The sequence below is a fragment of the Pipra filicauda genome, unplaced genomic scaffold, assembly GCF_003945595.2.
Source record: "Pipra filicauda isolate LSUMZ 115617 unplaced genomic scaffold, ASM394559v2 scaffold103_size3290846_pilon, whole genome shotgun sequence".
NCBI classification, from domain to species: Eukaryota; Metazoa; Chordata; class Aves; order Passeriformes; family Pipridae; genus Pipra; species Pipra filicauda.
This window is the reverse complement of record NW_024103474.1, coordinates 1,811,427-1,835,913: the sequence shown is the minus strand read 5'-3', so window position 1 is coordinate 1,835,913 and position 24,487 is coordinate 1,811,427. Positions and strand designations below refer to the sequence as shown.

The window sequence follows — 24,487 nt, the reverse complement described above, 5'->3', positions numbered from 1 at the left end:
GAGCAGTGTAGGATTTTCAAAAGGAGAACAACTGCTTTCAAAAGCCAAATACCATTATTTTTCAGCAGTTTCAGTGTGGACACGAGCAGTCAGGTAACCCTGTACTCCTTAAATGCATCTGCTTGGCATTCAGCAGGTGCTGCAGGAAGGTTTCAGATTTGGTACAGCAAGACACAGAGCAAAGACATTCGGAGAAATCAGGTTATGCTGAGTCTGTCTTTCCCTTTAATGGGCTCAGACTCAGCAGATCTCACCAAACTGTGTCTTATCTGCATTTCTAGTAGTCAGAAAGACTAACTCAAACCTGCCTGAGCACGGCCTGAGAACAAAATGAAAACCAGACCTCTCATTCCCATCTACATCTCTTCTATGGTGAGGCCCTATTTGCAGTGAAGGTCCCTCTCTCCCCCAAGACTACCACAAGCATTAGTTGATGGGCAGAGCAGCTGCTGTACCTGGCTGTGAGCAGAAACTGCTCCTTCCTCTGCCAGGAATTCAGGCAGGGAGGCAGATCTCTGGTCATCCTGCTGCATTTTGGTGAATCCATAGCTGTTCAGCTGGCGAATAATACTCTCGATTCTCTGCGTGTTAAAGACCCATTGAGGTCCTGCCCTGCCCAGCACCTCCTCTTTGAAGAGTTCTTCATTGATTGCAACACATTTTCCACCATTGCTCCACCAAACGGACCGAAACTGGTCACTTTCCAGCATTTCCCAAAGTTTCTGTGGAAAGTAGAGAGGTGAGAATTGACTGTCCTTGCCTGTGCTCTCATTGGAAACAGGAGGGCCTCGTTTGGTCTTGCGTCTGTCCCTGCTAGGCTGAATGTCCTGTTCCTTCTCCATCACTTGTATGGCAGTGTCACAGGGCACGATTTCCCCCTGTCCTGGCAGGCCAGGGGAAGCTGTGTCAGCCTGCTGCCCCAGTGCATCTGGAGTAGAAAGGGGTGTTGTTTCTGTGGGAATCAGCTCCCTTTCCTTTTGCTACAGGTGGACTGAAGCTTCCCTCATTGGCCATGGCCCTGCACAGCCATACCTCGTTCTGCCAGTCAGCAGGCAAAGGCCAGCTGATGCCCCTGACTGCGGGTTCCAATGGAGTGTTCTGACATGTCACTGTGGTGCCCGTGCTCCTCAGGGAGGAGCAGGGATGGCTGCAGCCTTGGGCATCCCAGTGCCCCTTTGGGAAGCTTTCCAGTTGGGCCCCTCTGACACCTGCAGAAATGTCCTTGTGGATATCAGGGAGAGGAACCAGCCCAGGGAACTGTGCTGGATTGCACATGGGGAAAGTGGGACAGCCCACCCTGGTGCCAAAAGTGGCAGCTGTGGTGTGGGAGGTGCAGCCTGGTGCAGCTGGAGCAGCACACTGGAGCCCAGCTGGGGCCTGGCTGCTGAGTGGTGATGACAGAGATGGGGCAGCCCAGAAGTTCTCCAGCAGGGTTGGGAAGTGGGGGAGCAGCATCTCAGGGTGTACAGGGTCTGTGTATGCAGGGACATGCATTAGCCATTAGTTGCTTTACCTTGGCGAGTGCGGACTCTCTGTGAGCAGACACCTGCATGTCCTGTGCTGGAACTGGTGTGAACACCTCCTTCTCCACGCCAGCAGCAGTTCCCTGTGCAGGACAAAGATCTTGGCAGCTTTCCTCCAGCTCCTCATCCAGACATGATGCAGCTGGGGCCCTCCTTTTGTGGTCCACTCTTGGCTTCTACTTTTCCAGCACCTGGGGATGCTCCATCTTAAAGCTGGGGCTGTAACAGATTCATAGAAGCTAAAAAGTGCAAAGGAGGAGAGTTAGTTCAAGCCTGAAAAACACAAATACATGAGAACAAAGACTGTTAGTTTTAGACAAAAGCCAAACTTGGGTATTGAAAAGGACTTTTAGGGGCATATGAAACCTCAAGTTTAGGCTCTCCCAAATGTTACAATATGGTTCTGTTAAGTGATAACCAGCCCTGGGGTTTTCACCCGAGAAATGCCCTGAGAAGCAATGAAAGTGAGGACATTTATGTCGGAGGCTTATTTGGTATGAACGTCACTCTCCCCCAGCAGTTCATGTGTAAAGGAACTGATGTACCTTTGTAGGAGCTGAAGCAGCTACTTCTGCTGGAAATTCATCCCTGGAGTTAGACAACCTGGACATGGCAGTTCGCACAGCCCATACAGGTCAAGATGATGAGGAAAACTGCTCATGCTCTCCATTTCAAAGGCTCTGCCAAGTCCTCTTCTCGCCAGCACCTCATCCTTGAACATTTCTTTATTGATGGCAACAAAGAATCCATCACCAACCCACCAAATGGAACGAAACTCATCACTGTGAGAAATTTCCCAGAGCTGCTTGAGAAAGGAGAGATCTTCAGTTTAGCCACTGCTCCCCTTGGAAGAAGGAGGAATGTTTCTTTCAGTCAGTGATGTCATTGCTCCTACAGCAACATCCACAACTGCTTGACTATCCCACTTAGTAGAGGTCGGAGAAGCTGAACCTGAGGACTCCCTCAGCTTGTCTGAGGAAGAGGAGGAAATTTTAGCTGTTGATGCCTCCCTTTAAAACCATCCTCTCTCATTCGGGCTCAACCTTTCTTCTGCAGCCATTGCTCTGGCCAGCCAGGCTCTGTCCTGCCAGATACCAACCAAAGGCTGACCAGTACCAACTGGTGCTGACTGTGGGTTCCCACGGGACATTCTCAAACACCACCGTGGTGCCCATGTCCCACAGTGATGACATTGCAGGGTGGCACTCATGACTTGGCAGATGGAAGCAGCATGGGGAGGAATTCTTGTTGCTTTTCCCTTCCAGCTGGCCCCTCTGACACCTGCAGAAACATCCTTACAGTCTCTGCAGCTTTTTGTGATTAAGTGGACAAACATCTTACAAGCTCCCTGGTAACAAACTAGCCTTTCAGTGTGGCTACAAATACTTCTGCCAAGCAAGGAAAAAGTGTTTCCCTTGTTGAAACACATTGCAACAAGTCTTTGTGTGGAGTAAACCCTCTTCATGCCAGAAGAATCAGTGCAAATGATCCTACTTGGTACCCAGTGTCTGAGCTCCTGCTTGTCTCTCTCTTACAGCCCAGTGTGAGGCAGGTTGGCTGCAGCATTTTGGGATCTCTGTAACAGGGAAGGCTATTTCTGAGGTGACAGAGACCCGGCAGACAGCTGAGAGCCCAGAACAACCCCTGAGCTCACCTTGTTAGCAGTGCCAGCTTGCTGTTCTCTAACAATCTGTTCTAAGCACTGGCTAAGTTTGGAAACAGTGCTAAAAGCAGGCTTGCCATGGTCATGCCAATGAATGAAGAGCTTGTCACACAGGGAGATTCACCACCAGCACGAGGGAAGAGCATAAACATTACTGTATTAGATATAAACCGTTGTACAGAGGAAAGTGTGAGTCCTTCAAACTGCTGCAACAGACTTTAATACTGTATTAAGTGCTGGGGAATGGGAGGGGCAGAGGATATCTCACAGACTAGCTTCAGTCTTCTGCAAATGGATGTGAATTCTCCACTCCGAACACAGATTCAGCAGGCTAGTTCCTAACATGTCCCGACCCTTAAAAAGTGCCTATATTCAGCTTCTGGATTTCACTTTATCTCTTGAATATCCTCAGCAGTTCAGGCTTGCTCCAAGGGTAAAGTTCACCAAGCACTCACAGACACCAAGGAACAGCAACATGCAGTTCCTGGCAGCAGAAAAAACCCTTTGGAGTGAAGGGGCAGGACCCAGTGATCACAGCCATCTCTCCCAACTCCACCTTCAGGAAGCAACTTGTTCTGTTTTTTCTCCTGTGAAAACAGAAAGGGGAAGAAAGCAGCTGGTTGTCACAGGAAGATGGACAAGTAAAAAAAAAAAGGGAGGTGCTACAGCTTCAATGAGTTTCAGATGTGCTGCTTGGAGTCATCCTGAGATGTAGGAGAAGCCACTGTCTCCTGCAGCACCTTAGGCCTTCTCAGAAGAATTTATGTCCCACTGCAAGTCACCCAGCCCTGCATTTCTTGGTCTGGTTTACTCCCTCTTGGAGAGCAGACACATTCCTCTGTCTCTGCCTTTCAGCTCAATGCCAGGCCTGCAATGAGCCTGACAGATAAACCAAGCCCTGTCAAGACCAAGCACATTCCTGTCTAGAACTGTACCTTGACCCATTGTATGAGATCTCTTTTTATCATCTCCCAGAGTTGTGAGAAGCAGCTGAAACCCAGGATCCATGGGAAGAACAAACAGCATATCAGGCATTTCAAAAATGGAAACATCAGAAAGGTTAGGCTTCAACCAAGTGAGGCAGACAAAACCATAGCCCCTGCCAGGAGAATGAGCAATGCAAACAGTGGATGCCTGTATCTGAAGTCGAGATTTTTCCCCAGTCACAGCAGAGGAATGTGTTTTAAGTAGCTAGCTTTTGGCCTTCTGTTTTGTTTACTCTTCGAAAGACAAAACCAAAAGTGATGCCATACCCTGCCTTATTGAAGTGCAGAAGGAAACATCTGGGAAGGGGAGGCAAAACATGACAAAGTCCAGACCAGTCTAAATGGAGACACACACAGGCCCTTCTGCTCAGCCTGCTGAATATGTAGCTATTTATCTACACAGCCTGCTACCACAGCTGAGTGGAAAATACCTGCTGGGCTTCAGGATGCTCCAAGCAGCCAGGAGGAGAACAGGGGGAATGTCACAGTCAGCTGCTCCTCAGGGGTTGCCTGGTTCCTTGAGTAACCACCACTGCACAGAAGGACCAGACCTTCCACTGATGTGAGCAAGCTCCACAGCCTCTGCCACAGCTGCATTCATGCTTATGCCAGTTCAGGGGCCATATGGCTACTGCCCAGCTGAAAAGCTCCTGGTGACTTTTAGCCTGAGAAAGTAGAAGCAGAAGAGCAGAATGAGGAAATGATCCACTGAAATTTGTTCTCTGTGAGGGACTTCCCTGGAGAACCAGCATGATAAAGGTGCTGCCTGCCCAGAAAAATGCCACACTAAACCTGGAGAATGGCCAAGCATGGTTCAAGCTGGGTGACTTGTTCACAGAAGCCAGTACCTCTGCCAAGTACAGGCAGTGGCTGAACACTGTTATAAATTAGAGCTGAGGTGTCAGGCCAGTTGCTTCCAACTCCTGTTATTTTTTATTATGCATCTTTCAGTATTTTGTATTCACCTGAAGAGAGACAGTGTCCGATTTCAGGGGGTAGGAAAACTTCACGCCTAGAGTGTACAGTTTTGTTTTCCTAGTTATGCAAAATGGTCCTCCTTGCAAACCTAGGTCCACCAAAAGGGCTCCTAACTATAAGGCAGAGGGGCAGGACCTGACTTGGTAAGTAACTTTTTGAACAATTAGGGTTACTCCAAGGGTAATTATTCTAATCAGCAAACATTTATTAGAAACTGCAGAGGTACAGCACAGGGCTGGCACAGGGAGGGACAGGCTATTTCATCTGCAACTACCCTGACCTTCAAGGAAAAAACCCTCTAGCACAACACAGTTGCCATAAACACTCACACCATGACAAAAGATGTCAGAAATGCAAGCTGACATTACGGGATACTTGGCCAAAGCGAAACCATATGCCTTTCAAACCCTGAGAGTAAAGACCAGCAAGTTTTATGAGAGGGTGATATGCTATTCTAGAGGGCAGGAGAGAGCAGCTGACATTGAACACAAAATCTGTTTTCTTAGAAGGAAGTTAATTTCCAAATGACACAGAGCTGTGTAACTCATTGCCAGGTTCCAGATCCAAACTAGTCAAGTTCATAAAAGGGTTAGATCAAGGTAGAATGGGTTCACCAGCACTTTTATTCTTTTAACACTTAACACTATTATTTTTTTTTTACTCCTGGGCTGTATCCTCTGGCTCAGGGCATTGCCAAGAGCACAGGGCAAACCAGCCTCTTCCCTTACTGTCTGCTACTAGCTGGATGGACATTTGGTCTGACTCGCTTGTCACATGTAGTCAGCCAAGACTGAAGTATTCAGGGCTCAATGTTTGAGCGAAACAAAGCCTTGCCTGGTGGTGTGGGATTTTGCAGGCTCGTTTCTTAAAGTGCCTCATGTGTTTAGTTCCTCCTTCTGTCTCTTGTGAGCGTGAGAAGAAGACAGGCCACCATTCCCAAAGAGGGCAGACACCTCCGCACAGGGCTGCTCTGCTCCTTGTTTGTAAAGTATTACAACACTGCAAACAAACAGTCAAACCTTGGATGAAACAGAGCCTTAGATAAATCCCATGCCTGGGATTACTCACACTGATGTTGCAATCATTGGTGTCATGGATAAAAACGACTCAAAGAAGAGGAGGATGACAATTTTCCATCATGACTTATTTACATTAATTATAAACAGAGATTCCCAGCTCTCTCAAGCTAGCTCAACAGCTAGCACCTACCCATGGCCTGTTATCTGAGCTGAGGACTGCGCTAAAGCAGATTCTCTTCAGCATCTGAAGTGGGTTGCTGTGATCCTACAACTTCAGCCAAACAGCAAAGCCTCACTTTATTCTAACTGCTGTATATATACATATTTCTTGCATGGTTACAGGAACAATTCCTTGCTGTTATAAAGACACACCTGCATCTTACCTTCAGATGTCATATTTAGAAAGGTTCCTGGTGACAACCCCACCATAAGCTCTTACATAGGTGAATATATCCGTGTGCAGCACTAAACACTGCACCCAAAGCTGAGCCTTGGTCACTGCTCTGCTGGTGATACCAGCACTCCTAATGGGGCTTGGGGCTTAGGCTGTGGAGAGGAAGCTCTAGCATTAAAAATTAAAATCACAAGTAACCACATTAAATTAAGTTACTCATACCTTTTATACAGCCCCTTCCCAAGTGAAATGCAGCCATAAGGATGTGATGCTCTTACAGCTTTTGACTTAATGCTTTTATGCAGTAGGGGAGGTGGAAAGATGATACAAAGCTCACACATTTGCAGCAGGAAAATCAAACCCCTTACACAGTAAAAGCAAGCAGAGAGTCTGGTCATTGGGCTAAAGCAATTGGTCAGGTGGACAAACTGATTTATCTGACTGGTTTTCTTAGGAATGGGCGACTACTTACAGAGGTTGTGCAACTACTCTGCCTCTGCTCTGCAAACAGCCTGATGTCCAAACAGCAGTGTCTGTAACAGCCTCACTCTGTATTGATATGATTTGTGTGTGCTCAGTAAATAAACAAACAGTGACTCATAAGTGACGGGCTTGGAGAAACCCAGGGCAGGGGTTATAGCACAGGCTCAGTCATCACCTCCTCATCTGTCCAGACACCACCGTACAGAAGGGCCCTGGCTGCACCAGGAGATCTCACCGAGGCAGCAGCCCTGGCTGCCAAGGCCAAACCCTCCTGCTGTGAGCAGCATCTTGCCTGAGGCAGAGCACACACCCCCTCCAGCAGCTCAGTGGCACTTGGCCTACCTGGCACCAGCAGCCCTGGCCTGGCAGGGTATCCCACAGAGGTGGATGTTCCATGCTGTATCCTCACCCAAAAGCACCTCTTGCCCTCAGCACCGCGTGTGCCATCCCACCCTCCAGACTGCTACACTGAATTAGCACCGGGCAAGTGAAAAAAAAGTCCAGAAGGGATAGATAGAAATTAATGTTTAACCTTTGTCTGCCTTACACTACTGACAAATAGTTGCAGGCAATCCAGAAATTTTTTCCACTCATTTAGTTTCTACTTTGTGAGCAATTTCATTTCCTCTGCCATGCAAAGAGCTCCATCAACAGCAGACCTAAGGAAACCAGGTCCCTCATGGATTTAGTATTTGGATAATTAGTTTCTACATGATTGTGGGGTTTTATTTTCCTCATGGCTACTATATGGTTTGAGCCTAGTACATCCTGTTTCTTGGGCAGTGTACAGCAAGGTCTCTATCCACTGGCTTTGTGGTTTCAGAGATCCCTTAGGAACTTTTAAAAGCTTTACTGTTCTTTGAGCTTTTCACTGAACTGAGGAATGGCCACCAGGTTCAAAGCTGCTGGCAGTTGGCCAGCACAACCACAGCACAACTGTGTGCCACCATGAAGTTGAGCTTTGAACAGATGGAAAAGGAACCCAGTAGCAAATTGTATAATGGCCTAGCAAAAATCCTTTAAAACATGAGAGAATTGCAAAATCAAATCTGAAAAGACACCAAATCAGAAAATTCTTGTTTCTATGCTCATCTCCTCAACTCCTAGGGATATAGGCTGAACCTCCAACCCAAAACATTTGAACAGTCATGACCTAGCAATCAGATCTTCAGCCCTGAATGCCCAGAGAGTAGGGAAGCTCTTCAGTCCCAATCCTGTTCTCCTGTCACCAACAGTAGCCAGCCACAACTGCCTGGCATAAACCCTCCTGTCACAAGAGGAGAGTCACTGCCCTATCTGCGCAGCCCATCGCCGTGCAGGACTGCCTGGCACCACTGGAGAAGCAGGAGCTGTATATAAATGGATGGCTGATTCATCCTGAGACACTGGGCTATTTTCTTGTCCCCCCCAACACAATTTCACCCAGCACAAGAGAGCTGTGAAGACAGTGCCCTGTGCGGTCCCACTCCACTGGGATGAGCAACCACAGTCGTCAGAAGCTTTACTGGAGGCTGTGATCACCAAGGCTTTGTCTGGCTGTAATTAAGCCACCCCCTAAGGAGGGTGTCCTGCCCACTTTACTCAGCATTGTCCGGGCAAGACAACTGTGCAGGGACAGGGACAGAGGCTGCCTCCTCACATCCCTCAACATGCATCCAGAGGTGCACAGTCATCTCCAGGTCCTTCCTCTCCTGCCCAGCAGGGCCCATCTGTGCTCCTCACTCCAACCTTGGGAAGTCCAGGTTGGGGTTGGGACCACTGCACCAATCCAGAGGTGGAAGCCAAGACCTGAGCACTGGCAGGGTGGGGGATGTGTGGGAAAGAGTAACTCCAGGTTGCAGCGAGCTCACTGCAGCACAAACTGCCAAGTTGTTTTGCTTCTTCAGGCATCCTTTACTTCAAGATTAATTCAAATAAAACTTGATTCATTCATTGGACAACTGAAGTTTGCAAGACAAGTAACTAGTGGGACAACTACTCACCAGCATCCCAAATCATTTTTTAAGACCCAGGCTGGTGTTTTAAAGACCCTCCACGTTCCAATACAGCTCTCTCACCGCCTGCAAGTTTGGCAACATCTAAAGCTACAGTAACCGTTAAACTGTTGTCCGTGGTTTGGGTGCAAACCTGTGTTAAACAATATCAAGACTTATCTTGATATGAGCTAAGCAAAGTTGAGCAAATGGGAGATGTGCTGTCACAACAGAAAGCTGTGCAGAGCCCCAGGCTGGGCAGAGTGCTGCTGATGCCTCCATGTCAGGAGGTCAAGTCCAGGGTCACCTGACCTCATGTCTTATCCAAAACAATACCAGACACTTCCCACACCCAGAGGTGTGAGAATCCCAGACTGCCTGCACAGGACTCAACCTGCCTTCTAATACCTCAGGACTGGTTTATGTCTGGACAGTAACATCCATTATTCCCTCAGGAAAGCATCACCATTCATTGCAACACCAGGTTGCCTTGCTTCCCATTTAAGAACCTGAGCTGGACACTTCATCTTACTAAATTTATTACCTCACCAGCTTCTGAAGACAATGAGACACACATAAGTAAACTCAGTTAACCAGTGGCTAAAATTATTTTCTCACAGCCTAATCATCCATTACTTAAGTTCCACAATTTCATGACAAGTCACAGATAGGTCAGAGATGCTGGGAACAAGAGGTTCTCCCCAGCTACCACACAATACATATAATTCCTGGGTAGCTACTTGTTGCCACCAGTCGTGCTGAGAACAGCACTGTGCCCTGTGACACGGTGGATTCAATTTATAACAAAACCAAAAAGAGAAAAAAATAGGTCAGCCTTGACAAGATCTGCTTGACTCATCCTTTCTGCTGTATTTAATATTGTTGAAGAATTGCTCCATGCAGGGAGCAATTTAGAAAAAGCTTGATGAGGAAAAGCTTGTGATGAGGAAAGTTCATCTGCTTTCCTTTAGAGCAGCTGCCTGCCTGCCCAGGACAGATGCACTTGTCACGTACGTGGAGATGGCTCGTGCACACTGAAGGAGCAGCTCATTCAACAACCACACATTTATGAGACAGTTTCTAATCAAACCCTTCCTCCAAGCACAGATAACAGGCCATCCTCCACGCTCTCACCACAAGTACATGACAGCTCCAGCACTCTGCTGTCTCCAGCACACAGCAGCCTCATTGTGCAAGGACCCACCAAGCCAATGTGACAATCCCAGCCTCAGGGAACCATCCCCTGCTAACTCAGAAAATCTTGTGCTAGCAATGTACCCTAATCCTACATCTTGACTAAGACTTCCAAGCTGTGGCAGATCACACAGCAGTGCCTCCAGCTAAGACACATGCCTGCTTGCCTGCTTCCTTAATGGTCTGCTCCGTGTGAGTGCACAAAGCATGGGAGAAGTCCTTTTACTGTAGGTGAAAAAGTGTCATTCTGTTCAAAATTTCATTGCTGTGTTGCTTCCTGCATTGACTTCTCTCCAGACAACTGTGCTGTGATGAGACGAGGAATGCCTACCCTTGGGTTAGACAGCAGAACTGGGATCCACAGAGAGCTCTGCAGATATTAAATAGAAACCACCAAGATCAAGATGCTAAAGAGGAAGGACAGTCCAGTCACAGACAAATTTGCTTTATCTAGTCAGCACAGCACATGCTGGTATAAAGTGAGGAGCAAAGGCTGCAGGAGGCTGCATGTGAAATAGAGCAAGTAGCTCTACAAGAACCTGTGTTCTGGGAAAAGGTCAATGCACCTTCAAGCACAAGAGCCTGTGCCAGGAGCCTCCAGCAACTGGAGAAGCTTCAAGCACTCAGCTTTAGCCTGGGTGAATGGGCAGTGGACCCAGTAAACAGCAGAGGCAGGCAGAGCTCTCTGCTCACTGCACAACCCACCTCCCCATACGCCTTTTCATTGCCAAAAATCAGCATACTGAAATATCATTTTCTAAGGTAACAATTATGAGATTGTGTTGCCTCATTTAGATACTAGTGAAGTTTGTGAGTGATTTTTTGCTTCTCCTGTCAAGACTGGCTGTCTCAAAATGAGCACTTCCACACATTTTGAAGGAAAAGAGTAGGCAGAGAGGGGAGCTCCATTCCTGCTTCTGCCAAGGAAGGGCTGCAGCTCTCTACCTGCCTGCTGGCTGGGCAGCAGGCACACACACATACACACACTTTCCCAACTGGGAAGTAGCCAGGGCACAGGATATCTCCTGCCCAGCTGCTATTTATTAGAGGATTTGGGAGAGAAGTGAGGATACTAAGGGATATTAAGAGTCACTGCATCAGAGGCAAGTATATGTGAGGTTGGACTTCACCAAACCTCTTGTGCACAGAGCAATTTGTCCCCTGCTTAGGTTACAGGAGTCAAGAGTTTATGCTAAGTGCTTTCTTTTTGCTCAGTGGGTATCACAAGGTGTCAGCTCTGCTACAAGCACAGTGAGGCAGCCCCAGGGTAATGGCACTGGCACGACACTGAAATGAATTTTGGTTCAGGTCCCAGTTTTACTTTTGGCATTCAGAGGCGTTTGCTTGTTCTGTGTCCCCTTTTCACCCTGGCAGGACAGCTGTCTCCCAGCAGGGACTGCTCCTCCAGCAACATGGCACTGGACTCTGCTGTGCAGACACAGGTAAAGACCAGCAGAAACCACTTCCTCTTTTACAAAACAAAGCTTACAGCTGCCCTGCCCAGGGTGGGTGGAAGAGGAACAGGCCATGCTACCTGCCACCTCCCCCAGGACAACTCTCCCTGCTTTTCCAGAAAGAACTGCTCAGTGGAGGAACCCTGCTATATTTCTCCTACTTTTAAAATTGTTTTTCTTTTCCAGTTGATGCTGACCTACATAATAAGCAGGTCACTGGAACAAAAGAGATGTTTTTCAAGGCAGAGGAGAAAAGCCGAGCAGTTCTCCCTCCACACGGGCTTCTGAGGACAAAGTGAAGGGCTGTTTCCCAGGGGTCCCACTGAACAGCCTCCTTTGTGCTCCTCTGTCCAAAATCAGCAGGAACTGCTGGGATCCCACTGAGGACGTGATCAGACCCTGAGCAGAGCATCAGGTTAGTTAAGGAACAGATCCATGGGGCACTGAGAGGAGCTTCAGGAACATAAACCTTTCTCATGTGAACAGTAAATGTGCCATGTGCAGCCCTGGTGCACGAGGCTGTGAGCTCGTGCAATGGCCCAGCTGCACAGGACTCCATCCAGTGGGCAAGGCAAGCTCCCATTAAACCAGCAGCAAAGGGAGGGAAGGAGAGAGCAGGAAGATGCAGGGGGACAAGTCCCCACCATGATCCCTGTGGTGCATCTCATCCCCAGCTGAAGAAGGATGGGTTGTAGCAGGTCTGCAGACCACAGGAATACAGGACTGAGACTGACACTGTTCTCAGCTAGAACAGTGCTCTGTCTGAAAATTTGGCAGGCAAGAAGCAGGGTTAGAAAAGCTTAAACTCAATTTACTTATTGAGCTCTAGTCACTTCTGCTCCTTTATGGGAAGCATCCCTAAAGGCTTACTACAATAAAACACAAACTGGAAATGAGAAAGATTTGAGCAGCCAAAAGAAGCGAGACCCTGGGATAACCTTTCAGCATTCTTATGGTTTAAGGCATGGCAGTATGGAACTGAGCTATGAAGATGTTGTGTCCAGCATCATCCCTAATCTTTCCCCTTGCTCCCAAAAGGGAGACAACCCCCTGTGACAGATGTGTGCCAGCATTTCTCATCCACACACCGAGTGGTGCACTGCAAGCAGGAAGCAGCCAGCTAACTACCCACAGGTAAAGCAGGGATCTATTAGAGAAATTAATGTAATGTGATCCTGCCTGGGGCTCAGAGTCAGTCCCAGGAGGATATATGGAATGAGTAACCAGAGCAGGCAAGGGTAAGAAGTGCTCTCAAACAGCAAAGAGCTCCAGTAACAATAGTGCAAGTCTGGTAACTAGGTCACAGTTATGATCCTTAATTAATCCTGAAGAGACCCCATCTGCCATGGGGAACATGACAGATAAGGTAGCTCATTAAGCACAGAAGCAGGCCATGGGTAATGCCAGACCCCAGCCCAGCAGCAGCTGCTTTGCCCAGCCTGCTCTCTGCCAAGCTTTTAGCCAGCAGACACATCAGGCTCTTCCCATCTCCCCTGAGGAAGCAACAGCAGCCTGGAGCCTGTTCACAAACCACTGCCCAAACCACACTGACATAATCCACGACATAGAAGAGAGATGAGATTGCAAACAGACCAGGGCAGGCAAATATGAGGCTCCAGCCAAGGAGCTGTACCAAATCCTGACAGACAGCTGAACCCTGGCTCCCCACACTGTGCTTCACCTGCAGCCCTGCCCTTCTCCCCCACACCTCCCTGTGCTATCGCAAGTCACTTCTTCCCCTGACTCCTCAGCTTGCACAGAGGCAGTCACAGCCCTGAGACAAAGTGCTGCAAAGGCCAGTGGAGAAAAGGGCCTGACACTGCAGCTGAAGTTAGGAGTGGTCCTGTGCTGGCAGAGCCAGGTTGGCCCTGACCATGACAGCGCAGAGCCCATCTGCCAGCAGGGAGGCAGAGACTGACCACGGGCAAGGCCACGGGCTGACACCTGGGAGGGCAGTGTAGGGACATGTCATCTGCCCTGGCCTCTGCAGCTGGCTGTGTCTTGCACCTACACATGATGGCTATGAATGTCTTGATCTGCTTAAATCCACTGGTGACAGGGAGATAAGCTGAGATAATGTTGATTGAGTTTTCAAGCCCTGCTTCTGTTACATGAGCAATTAAAAAGCAGCCACTGTCAGCAAAGATGGCAAAACCTAACAGGGTTTCTGAGGACTCAGCACAGAGCATTAAAAATAGTTGTTTCAAAGGAGGGATGGGTGACTAATAAGCCCTAAACTGACAACTGTTGGGAGATTGGGGCAGCTTACTACTAAAACCATGTCTCTGGGGACCCTTATTGAGGTGTCACTTGTGCTCACTAACACCCTCAAAGGCATTGTATTCCACAACATGCACAACTGACAGCACACCAGGGAACAGACACAACTCCACACAATTAAACCAGGACAAGTAGAAAGGAGAAAAACTGCCAAGTAAACATAAAACAGTATTTTTACCCAAGGAAACTCTAAGTAGCAGAGCAAACAAATTCACAGTACATGCACCATCACCATACACACACACACTGTTCTTCCTCACCCAAGTGCAGCTGGGTGAGGGACTACTGTGAGATCACTCTACGAAAACTAGGTCACTGGCTATCAAACACAAGAGATAGTGCAAGGACTTCGGGAAGGACGTACTGGAATCACTTCTTCCAATTAAAACATGAGCTTAGGAAGCATCTCTAGTTTATTGGCTCTTGTAATTGGAGCTTTAAATCTCAATTACTCGCTCAAAATCTCATTGTCCTTCAGGGTAAATGAAGCTGAAGTAAACACAGGAAAGGTTACTACCTTTTCAAGACAGAAGTACAGAGAGGGCAGGCAGGACAGAGCAATCTGTGGTGCCAAAGGCTCACAAGGGAACCCCATCACTCACCCACCAAAGAACAGCTCAGTTGTCTGCTGTGCCAAGCACCAGCCTCCTCTCTCCCTCCTCCAACTTAAGTGCAAGACCAGGTGCCATGCAAGCCCTGAAGACCCTCCTGGATTTCACCACAAGGATCCAGAGGGTTTGCACACCTTCACACATTACAGTTGTTGGCTCCTGTTTGTAGCTGAAATGGTGGTTGCTCCCTTCCCAGGCACCCCACCCTCCACTACAAGGTCTCATCCTGCTGCAGGTTGGACAGGGTTAACATCTGCTCCGTATCACAGAGCCTGGCCGAGTTAGTGTGTGTTGCCCAGCATGGCATCTCTCCCCAAAACTACTTCTTCCAATTGTTGCCTCACAAAATTCAGCTTGGCAAAAAAACCTCCTACCTCATACACACCTGGACACAGAGATTGCTCAGCACACTCCATCAGAGGCAGAAGAATTAACCTTTAAGTAGTGAATGAGGGAAAACATTGTAAGGCAACCCAGCCACCCCCCTACTTGTTAAACACAAATAATACGTCATCTCTGCTGTATTTGCAGGCTTCAAAGTGCCAAACAACAGAAACACAGAACTGTCATCAGGGCTTTTGAGGAAACAGTTCAGCCACCGCCTTGTGCAATGGAGCTAATCTGAAAGTTTGCTGGTGATACTGATGGCTGGAGAGAATCAGCTACCCCTCACCCCAAATCACCTCTCCACACAGAGCCACCACACCTCACTCTCACAGGGCTCAGTACTTCCTCCCTATGTGGTCAGTCATCCTTATCAATGCCTAGAGGGAGTGTCTCAATTCAATGGCCAAACACTGAATTATTTTTTATTAATTAATGCATTATCAAGTTTCACAGTGGAAACAAGATGCATCTCCTTGAGAACATGAATTCTGAATTGCTTTTTCAAGTTAAACTTTGAAGCAGAGACATGTCAAGACTAGAAGTCTTTAAAAATAAAGATAAGGAAGTACAAAACTAAGTCATCACAACTACATTCTAGGTTTCCTAAAAGCATGTGGGATGGCTGCAGGAATTTTTGGGCTGCAATTTGCAAGTCTGAAGAGACAAGATTTTCTAATATTTATAAAAGCTCCATAAGATGAGCAGACTTCTCTATAAAACCACAAACCACAGGTCAATCACATGATCCATCACTAGTGCTAAGCCAGCAACAACCCTCCACTCTCCCTTGGTTTGCTCTTACAGTCCATGTGACATGAGAAACTGGGCACAGAAGAAAATGACTTAACTCCAGGTTTGTATTTTTGCCATTTCGGTCTTAATTTCTCAGCAGATCCCTTTCAACTTTTTAAATATGCAACATTTGCACTTCCATCTCCTTCTAGGACATTCCCTAGAATCAGTTTTTATCTTCTTTGCCCAGGGCTGGGACAATATGCATTTCCAAGAGAAAGCACGTGCTGATTAAGCAGAAGGATTCCTGAAAAGAAGACCTTAGAGGCTCCAGGTTCTTTACCACATCTCCTGAAGATACAAGAGCAAAACATTTTCCAACCATTACCTCTCCCCCAAGCCAACACAACATGACTAGGTTTGCTTGCACAGCTTCAGCTGGAATGGTGTTCAAAGCAGCTGCAGCACCATCAGGTCAAATAAACCACATGCAGACAAGGCTGCCAGCAGGGTCACAGTGCCCCAAATAACCTCCCATTCCAGCTGTCCTGGCATCCTCGCTCGCACTCCTCCTGGTACCGCCTGTGCTGCTTGGCAGGCAGAGCGGCCCGGGAGCCTTGGAAGTAGAGCCCAGAGCTTTCCATGACTGAGGCTGTTTGTAAGACAGTGCACACAGAGCACTTGCCAGCTTTTTGAAGAGCTCAGTACAAAAGGCAAACAAGGAACGGAAACGTCATCTTCTCCAACAATCTCAATACGTCACAAAGTTCCTCTGATCTGCAGCTCCCAAGTTCAGATTTGGAGATATGATTGCCCTCCCTTAACATTTCAGCACAGGCCCCTTCTTCCCTATTGCTGACGCTCTTCTCATCTTTATACCTTATCACCACCCTCTAACTTTATCTATAATCTTTGGAGCACAAGGAGGGATAGTATGTCTTGCACCCCAAAAGTTAAGCAATGAGAGCTATTGCAAAACAGCACAGCAAACCCCGTGGGCAAAATGCACCAACACTTGCATTGGGAGGTGGAAACATTTGGAGCTGGACCCCAAGAAGGCTGTATGCTCATCCTTCCAGTTTTCTGCTGTGCACACAGGCTGTGGTGTTACACAGACTCTCCCACTCACAGGAGTGGGTTTGGTCCCGTGATGTTTCATACCCTGTTACCACACACTTTCATGCTATTTTCATGTCTGGAACATCTCCACTTAAATGTCAGGTATCCTTCTGCTCCACTGCCTGGCCACTTCCATCCCTTTGGATTGTTTCTTTCACAGAGCTAATTCTGATTATACAACTATAGCAACTAATACTAACTATAACAACTAATTCTAAATGTATAAAGTTTCCCTGATCATTGAGGGAAACAATGAAAGATCAAAACTGCTTTACACTTTCCTCTGTTTATTGCTTGCTTTCCCCAAGACAATTCTTAAAACTGTCTCAAGACCAGCAATATCTAATGCTATGGAATAGCTGGACGAGAAGGGAAACCACTCAGGTAAGAGAGTTCTGTTGCCTCACTGGGTGCTCATTCACAGGATAATACCCACATGGGAACGCCCAGCTTGGGTCTAGTCAGGAAGGGGATTTTCCTCCACCTTCTCACGTCACCAGCAGGTATTTCACTATGAAATGCTTCTCCTCCTTACTTAACTGAATTATGGATCCTTGCTGAAGAAATTACATTACCAGATGAATAAAAGAAGAAGAAGCCTTTGCTGAAACAAACTACAGTAACCAGCCTTACCAGTAGGTGTACTGTGCCTACAATAGACATTTTAAGGTGACAGCCTTAAAATCACATCATTTCACTCACCTAAAAGAGACCAGAGACTATTAGGAGTTCACTGGATGCTTTTATCCCTATCTCCAGGCTGAAAAGGCAATCTTACTTGTACTGCTACACTTGGGAACAGAAAGGCAGCATGTACAGCTGCAGGAAATAGCACTGACTAAAAACTGCCTAGTCAGAGAACCTCCATTTTGGCAAACAAAACTACATCAACTTATACAAAGGATTTAACTTACTGTGTCAAGCTGAGTCTGGGGTAACTGGGGAGGAGTGAGGGCACTTTTAATATGCTACTGCCTCATCAATTGTCCATAGTGGGCCCATGTGACAGGTAGACAAGTTAGAGAGATGATTTTCTAGTCATGGTTTAATTCCAGCAGGCAGCAAATCCCCACACAGCCCCTCACTCACTCCTCTGCTGTAGGATGGGAGAGATAATCACAAGAGTGAAAGTGTAAAAATCTGTGGTTTGAGATAAAGATGATTTAATAACCAAAAAAGAGGACAAAAACAACAGGCAGAGAACACTAAAACAAAACAAAAAAAAACACAACACAACAAAAAAACCAACCAAAACCAAACCAAACCCCAGAAAAACAAATGATGCAAAAAAACCCAATTGCTCACCATGAACTGACCAATGCCCAGCCAGTCCCTGAGCTATGGAAGCCCCAGCCAACCTCCACCCTCACAGTTTTATTGCTGAGCTTGATGTCATATGGTGTGGAATATGCCTTTGCTCAGTTGGGGTCACCCCCTTCCAACTTCTTGTGCACCCCCAGCCTACTTGCTGGCAGGGCAGTGTGAGAAACAGAAAAGCCCTTGACACTGCACAAGCACTGTTCAGCAATGATAAAAACATCCCTGTGCTCTCATCACTGTTTTCATCACAAATCTAAAGCACAGCCCCATACAAGCTGCTATGAAGGGAACTAACTCTATCCCAGACAAAACCAGCAGAGAACAAGGTATGCCCTTGATTTCCAGCAATCTGCTGCTCAACAGAAAATTCCTAACACTGCCATTGCTCTAAGAGAGATGCACATGGGCTCCAGCACAGCATTTTTCACTGCTGTGAGTTGATTTCTTGTTCTCAATGACTTTGACAATCCCACCTCTGCTTTAACTTCCACCTTCCTGCCAATGCCCACAGTAACACAGATATGAGCACCAGCAGGGGCTCGCTACAGATACCTGGTGTAGTAAAGATGCTTTACTATGCAAGCAAGACTTAAAGTGTCTCTCTGGGCCTTAAGTGTTTAAATTCAGACAAAGAGGAGACACCCACTTCTCTCCTCTGTTAGCTGTCCTTGCTATACAGAAAGGAGCAGGCGACCTACTTAAATACTTTCTGGAAACCTCAGTTACAGATACCTATAGAGCTCTCACTAAAAATCCAAGTCCTTCCCCCATCCCACACTGTTACAGAGGAAGCACTTGGATTCATGTTTTCTAGGGTATTTTTTCTCTCCTGACTATATAGGCAGTTCAGGCTCCTAAACTGGACACAGAAGATGGTGTTTCTGCCTGAGTACCTAATGGGGAGAAACAAGGGCTGAGATAAGCAAAAAAAAATTACAGGCTGAATACCTGAAATAACCATAACTAAAAATATACTGGTTGGGGTCTACTGGTTCTTTCTAAGAGGAGGAAAACTGTGTAAGAGAGGAGGAAATGAGGGTGTGAATGCAAGTCACAGCAAGTGCAGCAAAGCTCACGGTAGCTGGAAGGATTAGTGTATCATTTCCTGCCATGTGCTGCACAAAGCAGGACAAACCCAAGGATGCAAGATTGAAAAAAAGGCTATTGTGTGATTTTCAACATCTGAAGCAACTGGAGAGATGTCAGGGAGGTACTCCAGGATTAAGATAAACCACTGCTGGATGTGCTAATCAGCTGGGCTGTAAACTGCAGCAGCCCTGGTGTGGGGTGGTGCCCTTCAGGAGGAGGGCAGGGTACCTTGTATGAGTGTGGCAACAACTTCTGCTGTCCAGGCTGAGCCTGAGTCATGCCCCTGCAATGGGCCTCTGCCAAGAGACCAAACTCCTCTGCATCAATGGGCAGCTCCTGGGGCCTGGCAGACAGGAAAAGTGTCCTGACCCAACAGCCTTGTGAGGACCCACCAGCTGTTCATGGATTTTAAAAGACATCCATTATACTGGGGAACAAAACCACTTACACTTGTTTGTACGAGACAGGTACAAATCTTGCCTGGCCCATGGTGGTGACACAGGGGTGCTGCTCAGCCTCTCTGCAACATGAGCCTCAGCATCCAGCAGCTTCTCCAGCTTGGTCAAATTCTCTAGTGAGTAGAGGGTCCTAGAAAGAAATGAGATTTCCTGTTCTGTCATGTGAAGAAGACACTGGCTCCAAGTCAGGAAAACGTGTTGCAGAAATTCGTGTGGGAAGAATTGTCACTATGCAGCTACTACTTCAACCCTCGAATTTTGCCTTAAAAGGCAAATAAATGAAGTCCTCTCTAAGAACTAACTGCTGGTCTCAGGACCGGAGGTGGAAGTTCTCAGATCTAAGCCTGGAATTTGAGTCTGGATTAAATCCAGATGTCAGGATCACACCCACTCCCTTAGAAAATTCAGATCTCAATATAGACAGTGGCTTGTGCGTGGGGAGGGGAAATTGTTTTTCTGGCTCGCCCTCTTTGACACTGACTGGATGGGAAAAAATTAGGAGTATGCACAGCTCTGACTTCAGAAGTGGGCAAAAGGGATTAGATGTTGCTAATTACAGTACAGTTATAGGTTTTCATTCAGACAGGCTGAGTGCAGAGGGGCAGAATCAGAACCAAGAGTCAGCACTCTTGGTTTTCTGCTCAAGTATCTAAATGAACTCTTCAAAGCATAAAATTCATTAAAATCCTATGAAAGGACCTACTTGTGGACAGATGCAAGGCCAGATGAACACCACAAACCTGTGAATCAAGTTCTATTTCTAAGAATGAGGCAAAACACGCTTGAGAGAAGAGGGATGGGAGGGAAGTACTGAAGGTAACTTACACCTGAGCCTACATGCTAAACCAGTAACGTGGAAGGAGACCATCTTCGCCAGCAATTCTTCACAGACATCTGCAGAAATCAACTTGACCCTGTGGCAGGGGATTTTTTTTTTCCCCATTTCAATTTCTGTAGGGGAAGCACTTTCTATGGCTTCTCACTCCCCTCCCAAACTACTGGAAATTAACTTTTTCTCCCCCCTCCTTGCACCTTATTTAGCAAAGAAATGGACAAATCACAGCTGTAGGAAACCAAAATCACAGAGGCTCTCAGAGTAGCTGAGAATCTTCCCTTCCCTTCCCCTGCAGCACATGGGCCTTTCAGGCAGTCGAGCTTCCTCTGCTGAATCCATCTGGTACATACCTCAGGAACCAGCTCCAAAACACAGGCATAGCAAGGAAGCACCCAACTTCTGACTGAAACTTTGTCATGGACAATGGAATAAATTTGTCCTCACATCAGTGTTCCCCCTCAGCTTAAACCATTTGCCTCCTTTATTCCATACTATTCTGCCCTTCCTGTATTCCCAGGCAGCCACTGCCTCTCCCCCACACACTGTACCTGCCAGCTCTCCAGACAGGCTGCCTAAGCCTGCTCTCTCCCTCAGGATGGGGTCCCTGTCCCCCCTTGGCTGCCACTGGCCCTGTTGCTGTTTGCCAGGAGATCTTCAATCTGCATTTGCATGGCACTTCATGCCAGTTCCCCCTGAGCCCTGCAGGATGGCAGTAACGCATCGCCACAATTAACATCCTTAAACACCATTTAATTAATCCACTGAAGCCCTAAGAAATTTTAATTAACGGCAGCTTTATTAGTATTTACTTCACCTTCAACACGTAAGCTCCGGCAGTATTTCCAAAGGGAGGGCAGTGGCAGAGCAGTTGACAAGACACTCCCTTCCCCTGACTTTTCCCTGCTCTGTTGCTCCCAGAGCTCCCAGCCAGCTCTGCACTGACAAGGACACGTTCCTCCGGCAAACCTCCAAGATGAGGGTCAAGTAAATGTCATTCCTTGGCTCTGCGCAATTCCTGTCATGCACAAGGTTAAATAAATTCACCAAAATCAAGCTTTAAAGAGGTGCTATTGCAGCGTTTGATCAACAGCAGAGATTGTAGGGAAGTCTGACAGGAAAGCCGAGAGTTCTGCTCCATTTAGAGATCCCTGTGTCGCAGCCAAGGTCGCTGTGTCTCAGCTACCAACCTTGAGTGATGTTTGTGTAAAAAGCAGATGCTCTTTGGGTTTCAGGCTTCACACGCACTCCTGAACACAAACCCACAACTTCCTGGATTCCAGCAACACAGCAGACTAATGTACTTCACCCCTCAGCCCTGCAAAATGGCAAGATGCTGCTGTTAAGATTACCTGGATAAAGAAGGATTATCAGATTTTTGTGGGATCAAACCTGCTGTGGCAGGTGTCCAGGCGGATGAGCTCTGCAGCCTGTTGCAGCACTCTGCCAGCACATTTGCCCAACACCTTTCTCTGGTGCCTCTTAGGACAAAACACACGTTCCCTCTGTCCCTCTGAGTTAAGTACCATGGACAAACAATAAGGGAAAAATGGGAAAAGGAAAAATACTCTCAACATACTATAAATCAAGCATACAGCTGTTGATTTCTGTTGTTAAAACTGCAATTAATCCAAGGAGCACAGGAGTGATCCCTTAGGTCCAGACATATAATTAACTCTGTGTGCAAAGGAAGCTTGACAGCTATCTACGTGGTAGAACGTCATGTTTCCTCAATTTTAAAGTAACTGATATGATACAAAGCTTCAGGGTAGGGAGACAAATATTGCTGTTTGAGGGAGCAGGGACAGCAGTAATCTGAAACACAGATCAGATGTCTTTAATCTTCAAGCGCTAATTAACTATTATTTTGCAAAATACTTGAGGTGTGTAACACTAACCAAAAGCCAGTTATGGGGAGGAAAACAAACCTCCTCATGAGCGACTGAACTAATAATTTGAAACACTATCCCGCTATTACTGAATGACCCAGACTCCTGCTATCTTAACTGCTATACAGGCTCAGGTCAAATGCCACAGCCTTACTTTAATAATTTATTTACATAACAAATAAAAACTAGCATGTATCTAATTTAGTGATGCCCACTGATGGGAGGCTGTTTCTGCATTACACTGACAAATAATGAGCTGCTTAAGATCCGAGCATCGACACTTGTTAAACAACACTGTCTTAAATTTCTAATAAGCAAGAGAGAACTGCGCTTAAAACACACCTGCTAAAGCCTTACTAAAACCCAAATCCCGTGCCCTGCCTTGTAAAGTCCCAGCTACTTTCTTCAGGGCTCTGTGAGGAGTATGTGAGGGCAGAACTCTGTCCCACTTTCTACCTCAGAGCTTGGTAACATGCTGGAGCTCACAGCGAGTCTGACATTTGACTATGTTTGAGGATGCCTTCCTCCTGACCAGCTTGCTCAGATCCCAAAGTTAATGTACTGCAGCCAGCATCCTCTAAATGAGTCAATGATGAAGAGAGGAGGGTCAGATAAATACCCTGCTGGTCATTCCCCTATCCTCTGACAGAGGAGTTGTCTAAGGACTAGTCTGCAACATGTAAATACTGACCAATATTTTCCGAGTGCCTTTTATATCCAAACTTGTGTTCAGCAGCCACAGTCCCACACAGACTTTGCATTTCTCTAAGCACTTTATATGAGCACCTTCTAGTAACTACACAACATGATTGCATGCAAGGCAAGAGTCAAGAAAGAGCAGGCTTTAAAAAAGCTCTCCTCCAAACTCCGTACCTGTTACAAAATCCACTCTTGCCTCAAAGTGCTTGAGACAGCCCTCAGCTCTTTACCCAAATCCTGTCTTCCGTGAAATTGTTTCACAAGATGAAGGAAAAAAATGCATCATCGTTTTTCTTCCTCCGTTCTTTCCACACTTCAGCAGTCAGTATGTGCTGTGGTTTGAATGACCAGACACATAAGGAGAGCTCCTTTTACCATTACCTACCTGTAAATAATTCTTTTAAGCAACTAAACTTTAATGCCCATTGCAAACCAGAGGATGAAGGGTTCAATTTTACTTCTTGCTGTTCTTTTTCCTTCGAAACACGGCAAAACCACAGTGATGGAAGTCTAAGCACCCCTGTCAGAGATGCTGTTATTCACACCGGCTGTAGGCAAAGTGAGAGGGGCTCGGGATCCCACCACCACCAGCGAGACCAAGTGCTGCATCCCGAGCCTCCGAGCACGGACTCCACAGGGAGTCAGAGGCACATTTAGGAAGAAAACACCGGGATGGTCTGAGCAGCGCTGGATTTCCCCACGCAGCTGACTCAGAGCTCGCGTTTTCCAGTGAACAGGCGCACCCCTCAACCCACCGACTGTGGGGCGAGGGACTCCAAAACCTCTGGGAAAGCAGCATTTGCATAGCCTGAGGCCGACAGGAAAACCCAGAGCAGCGTTACCCCCGTGGACCATGCACGCACAGCCCTCACAGACCCCTGGCAGCTACTCAAGCCCCCTCCGTGCCCTCATGACTCCGAGGGAGCGGCTCAGTCTCCTCTATATCCTCACAGCGCTTCTACCCCCTCATGGCGCCCACCCCAGCCGCTTACGAACTCCGGGGGACCCTCCACGTCCTCAGGGCGCCCCCAGCCCCTCACAAAGCCCCAGGTTCCCTCCATGTCCTCAGGGCGCCCCCAGCCCCTCACAAAGCCCCGGGTTCCCTCCATGTCCTCAGGGCGCCTCCAGCCCCTCCCGACCCCCGAGTGCCCCTCCATGTCCTCAGGACGCCCCCAGCCCCTCACGGAGCCCGGGGTTCCCTCCACGTCCCCAGGACGCCTCCAGCCCCTCACGGAGCCCGGGGTTCCCTCCACGTCCCCAGGACGCCTCCAGCCCCCCACAGAACCAAGAGACCCCCCAAGAGCCGCCCGCGAACACCCCGCAACCTCCGCGGAGCCGCCCCCGCTCCCTCCCCGCGCCTGCGCCGGCGGAGCCCCAGCGCGCCTGCGCCGCGCCGCCGGGGCT

The 24,487-nt window shown here is 47.6% G+C and overlaps 1 protein-coding gene and 1 long non-coding RNA gene across 2 annotated transcripts in view; both read right to left on the bottom strand.

Moving 5' to 3' along the window:
• The window catches only part of POC1A (POC1 centriolar protein A), a 57,445-nt gene extending 56,562 nt beyond the window's left edge, over window positions 1–883 (bottom strand). Inside the window, exon 1 of the mRNA XM_027727328.2 lies at window positions 456–883. Coding sequence (XP_027583129.2) covers window positions 456–842 — 387 coding nt within the window. The 5' untranslated portion in view covers window positions 843–883. The remainder of the gene's footprint in view (window positions 1–455) is intronic.
• A 675-nt stretch (window positions 884–1,558) lies between these two features.
• Window positions 1,559–24,368, bottom strand: LOC113991226. The gene is made up of 5 exons (XR_005562679.1): window positions 21,686–24,368; window positions 19,654–19,793; window positions 4,604–4,837; window positions 2,069–3,773; window positions 1,559–1,762 (listed from the first exon to the last, which is right to left on the bottom strand). It is a non-coding gene; the product is annotated as an uncharacterized LOC113991226 (long non-coding RNA).
• Between the last annotated feature and the right edge of the window lie 119 nt (window positions 24,369–24,487).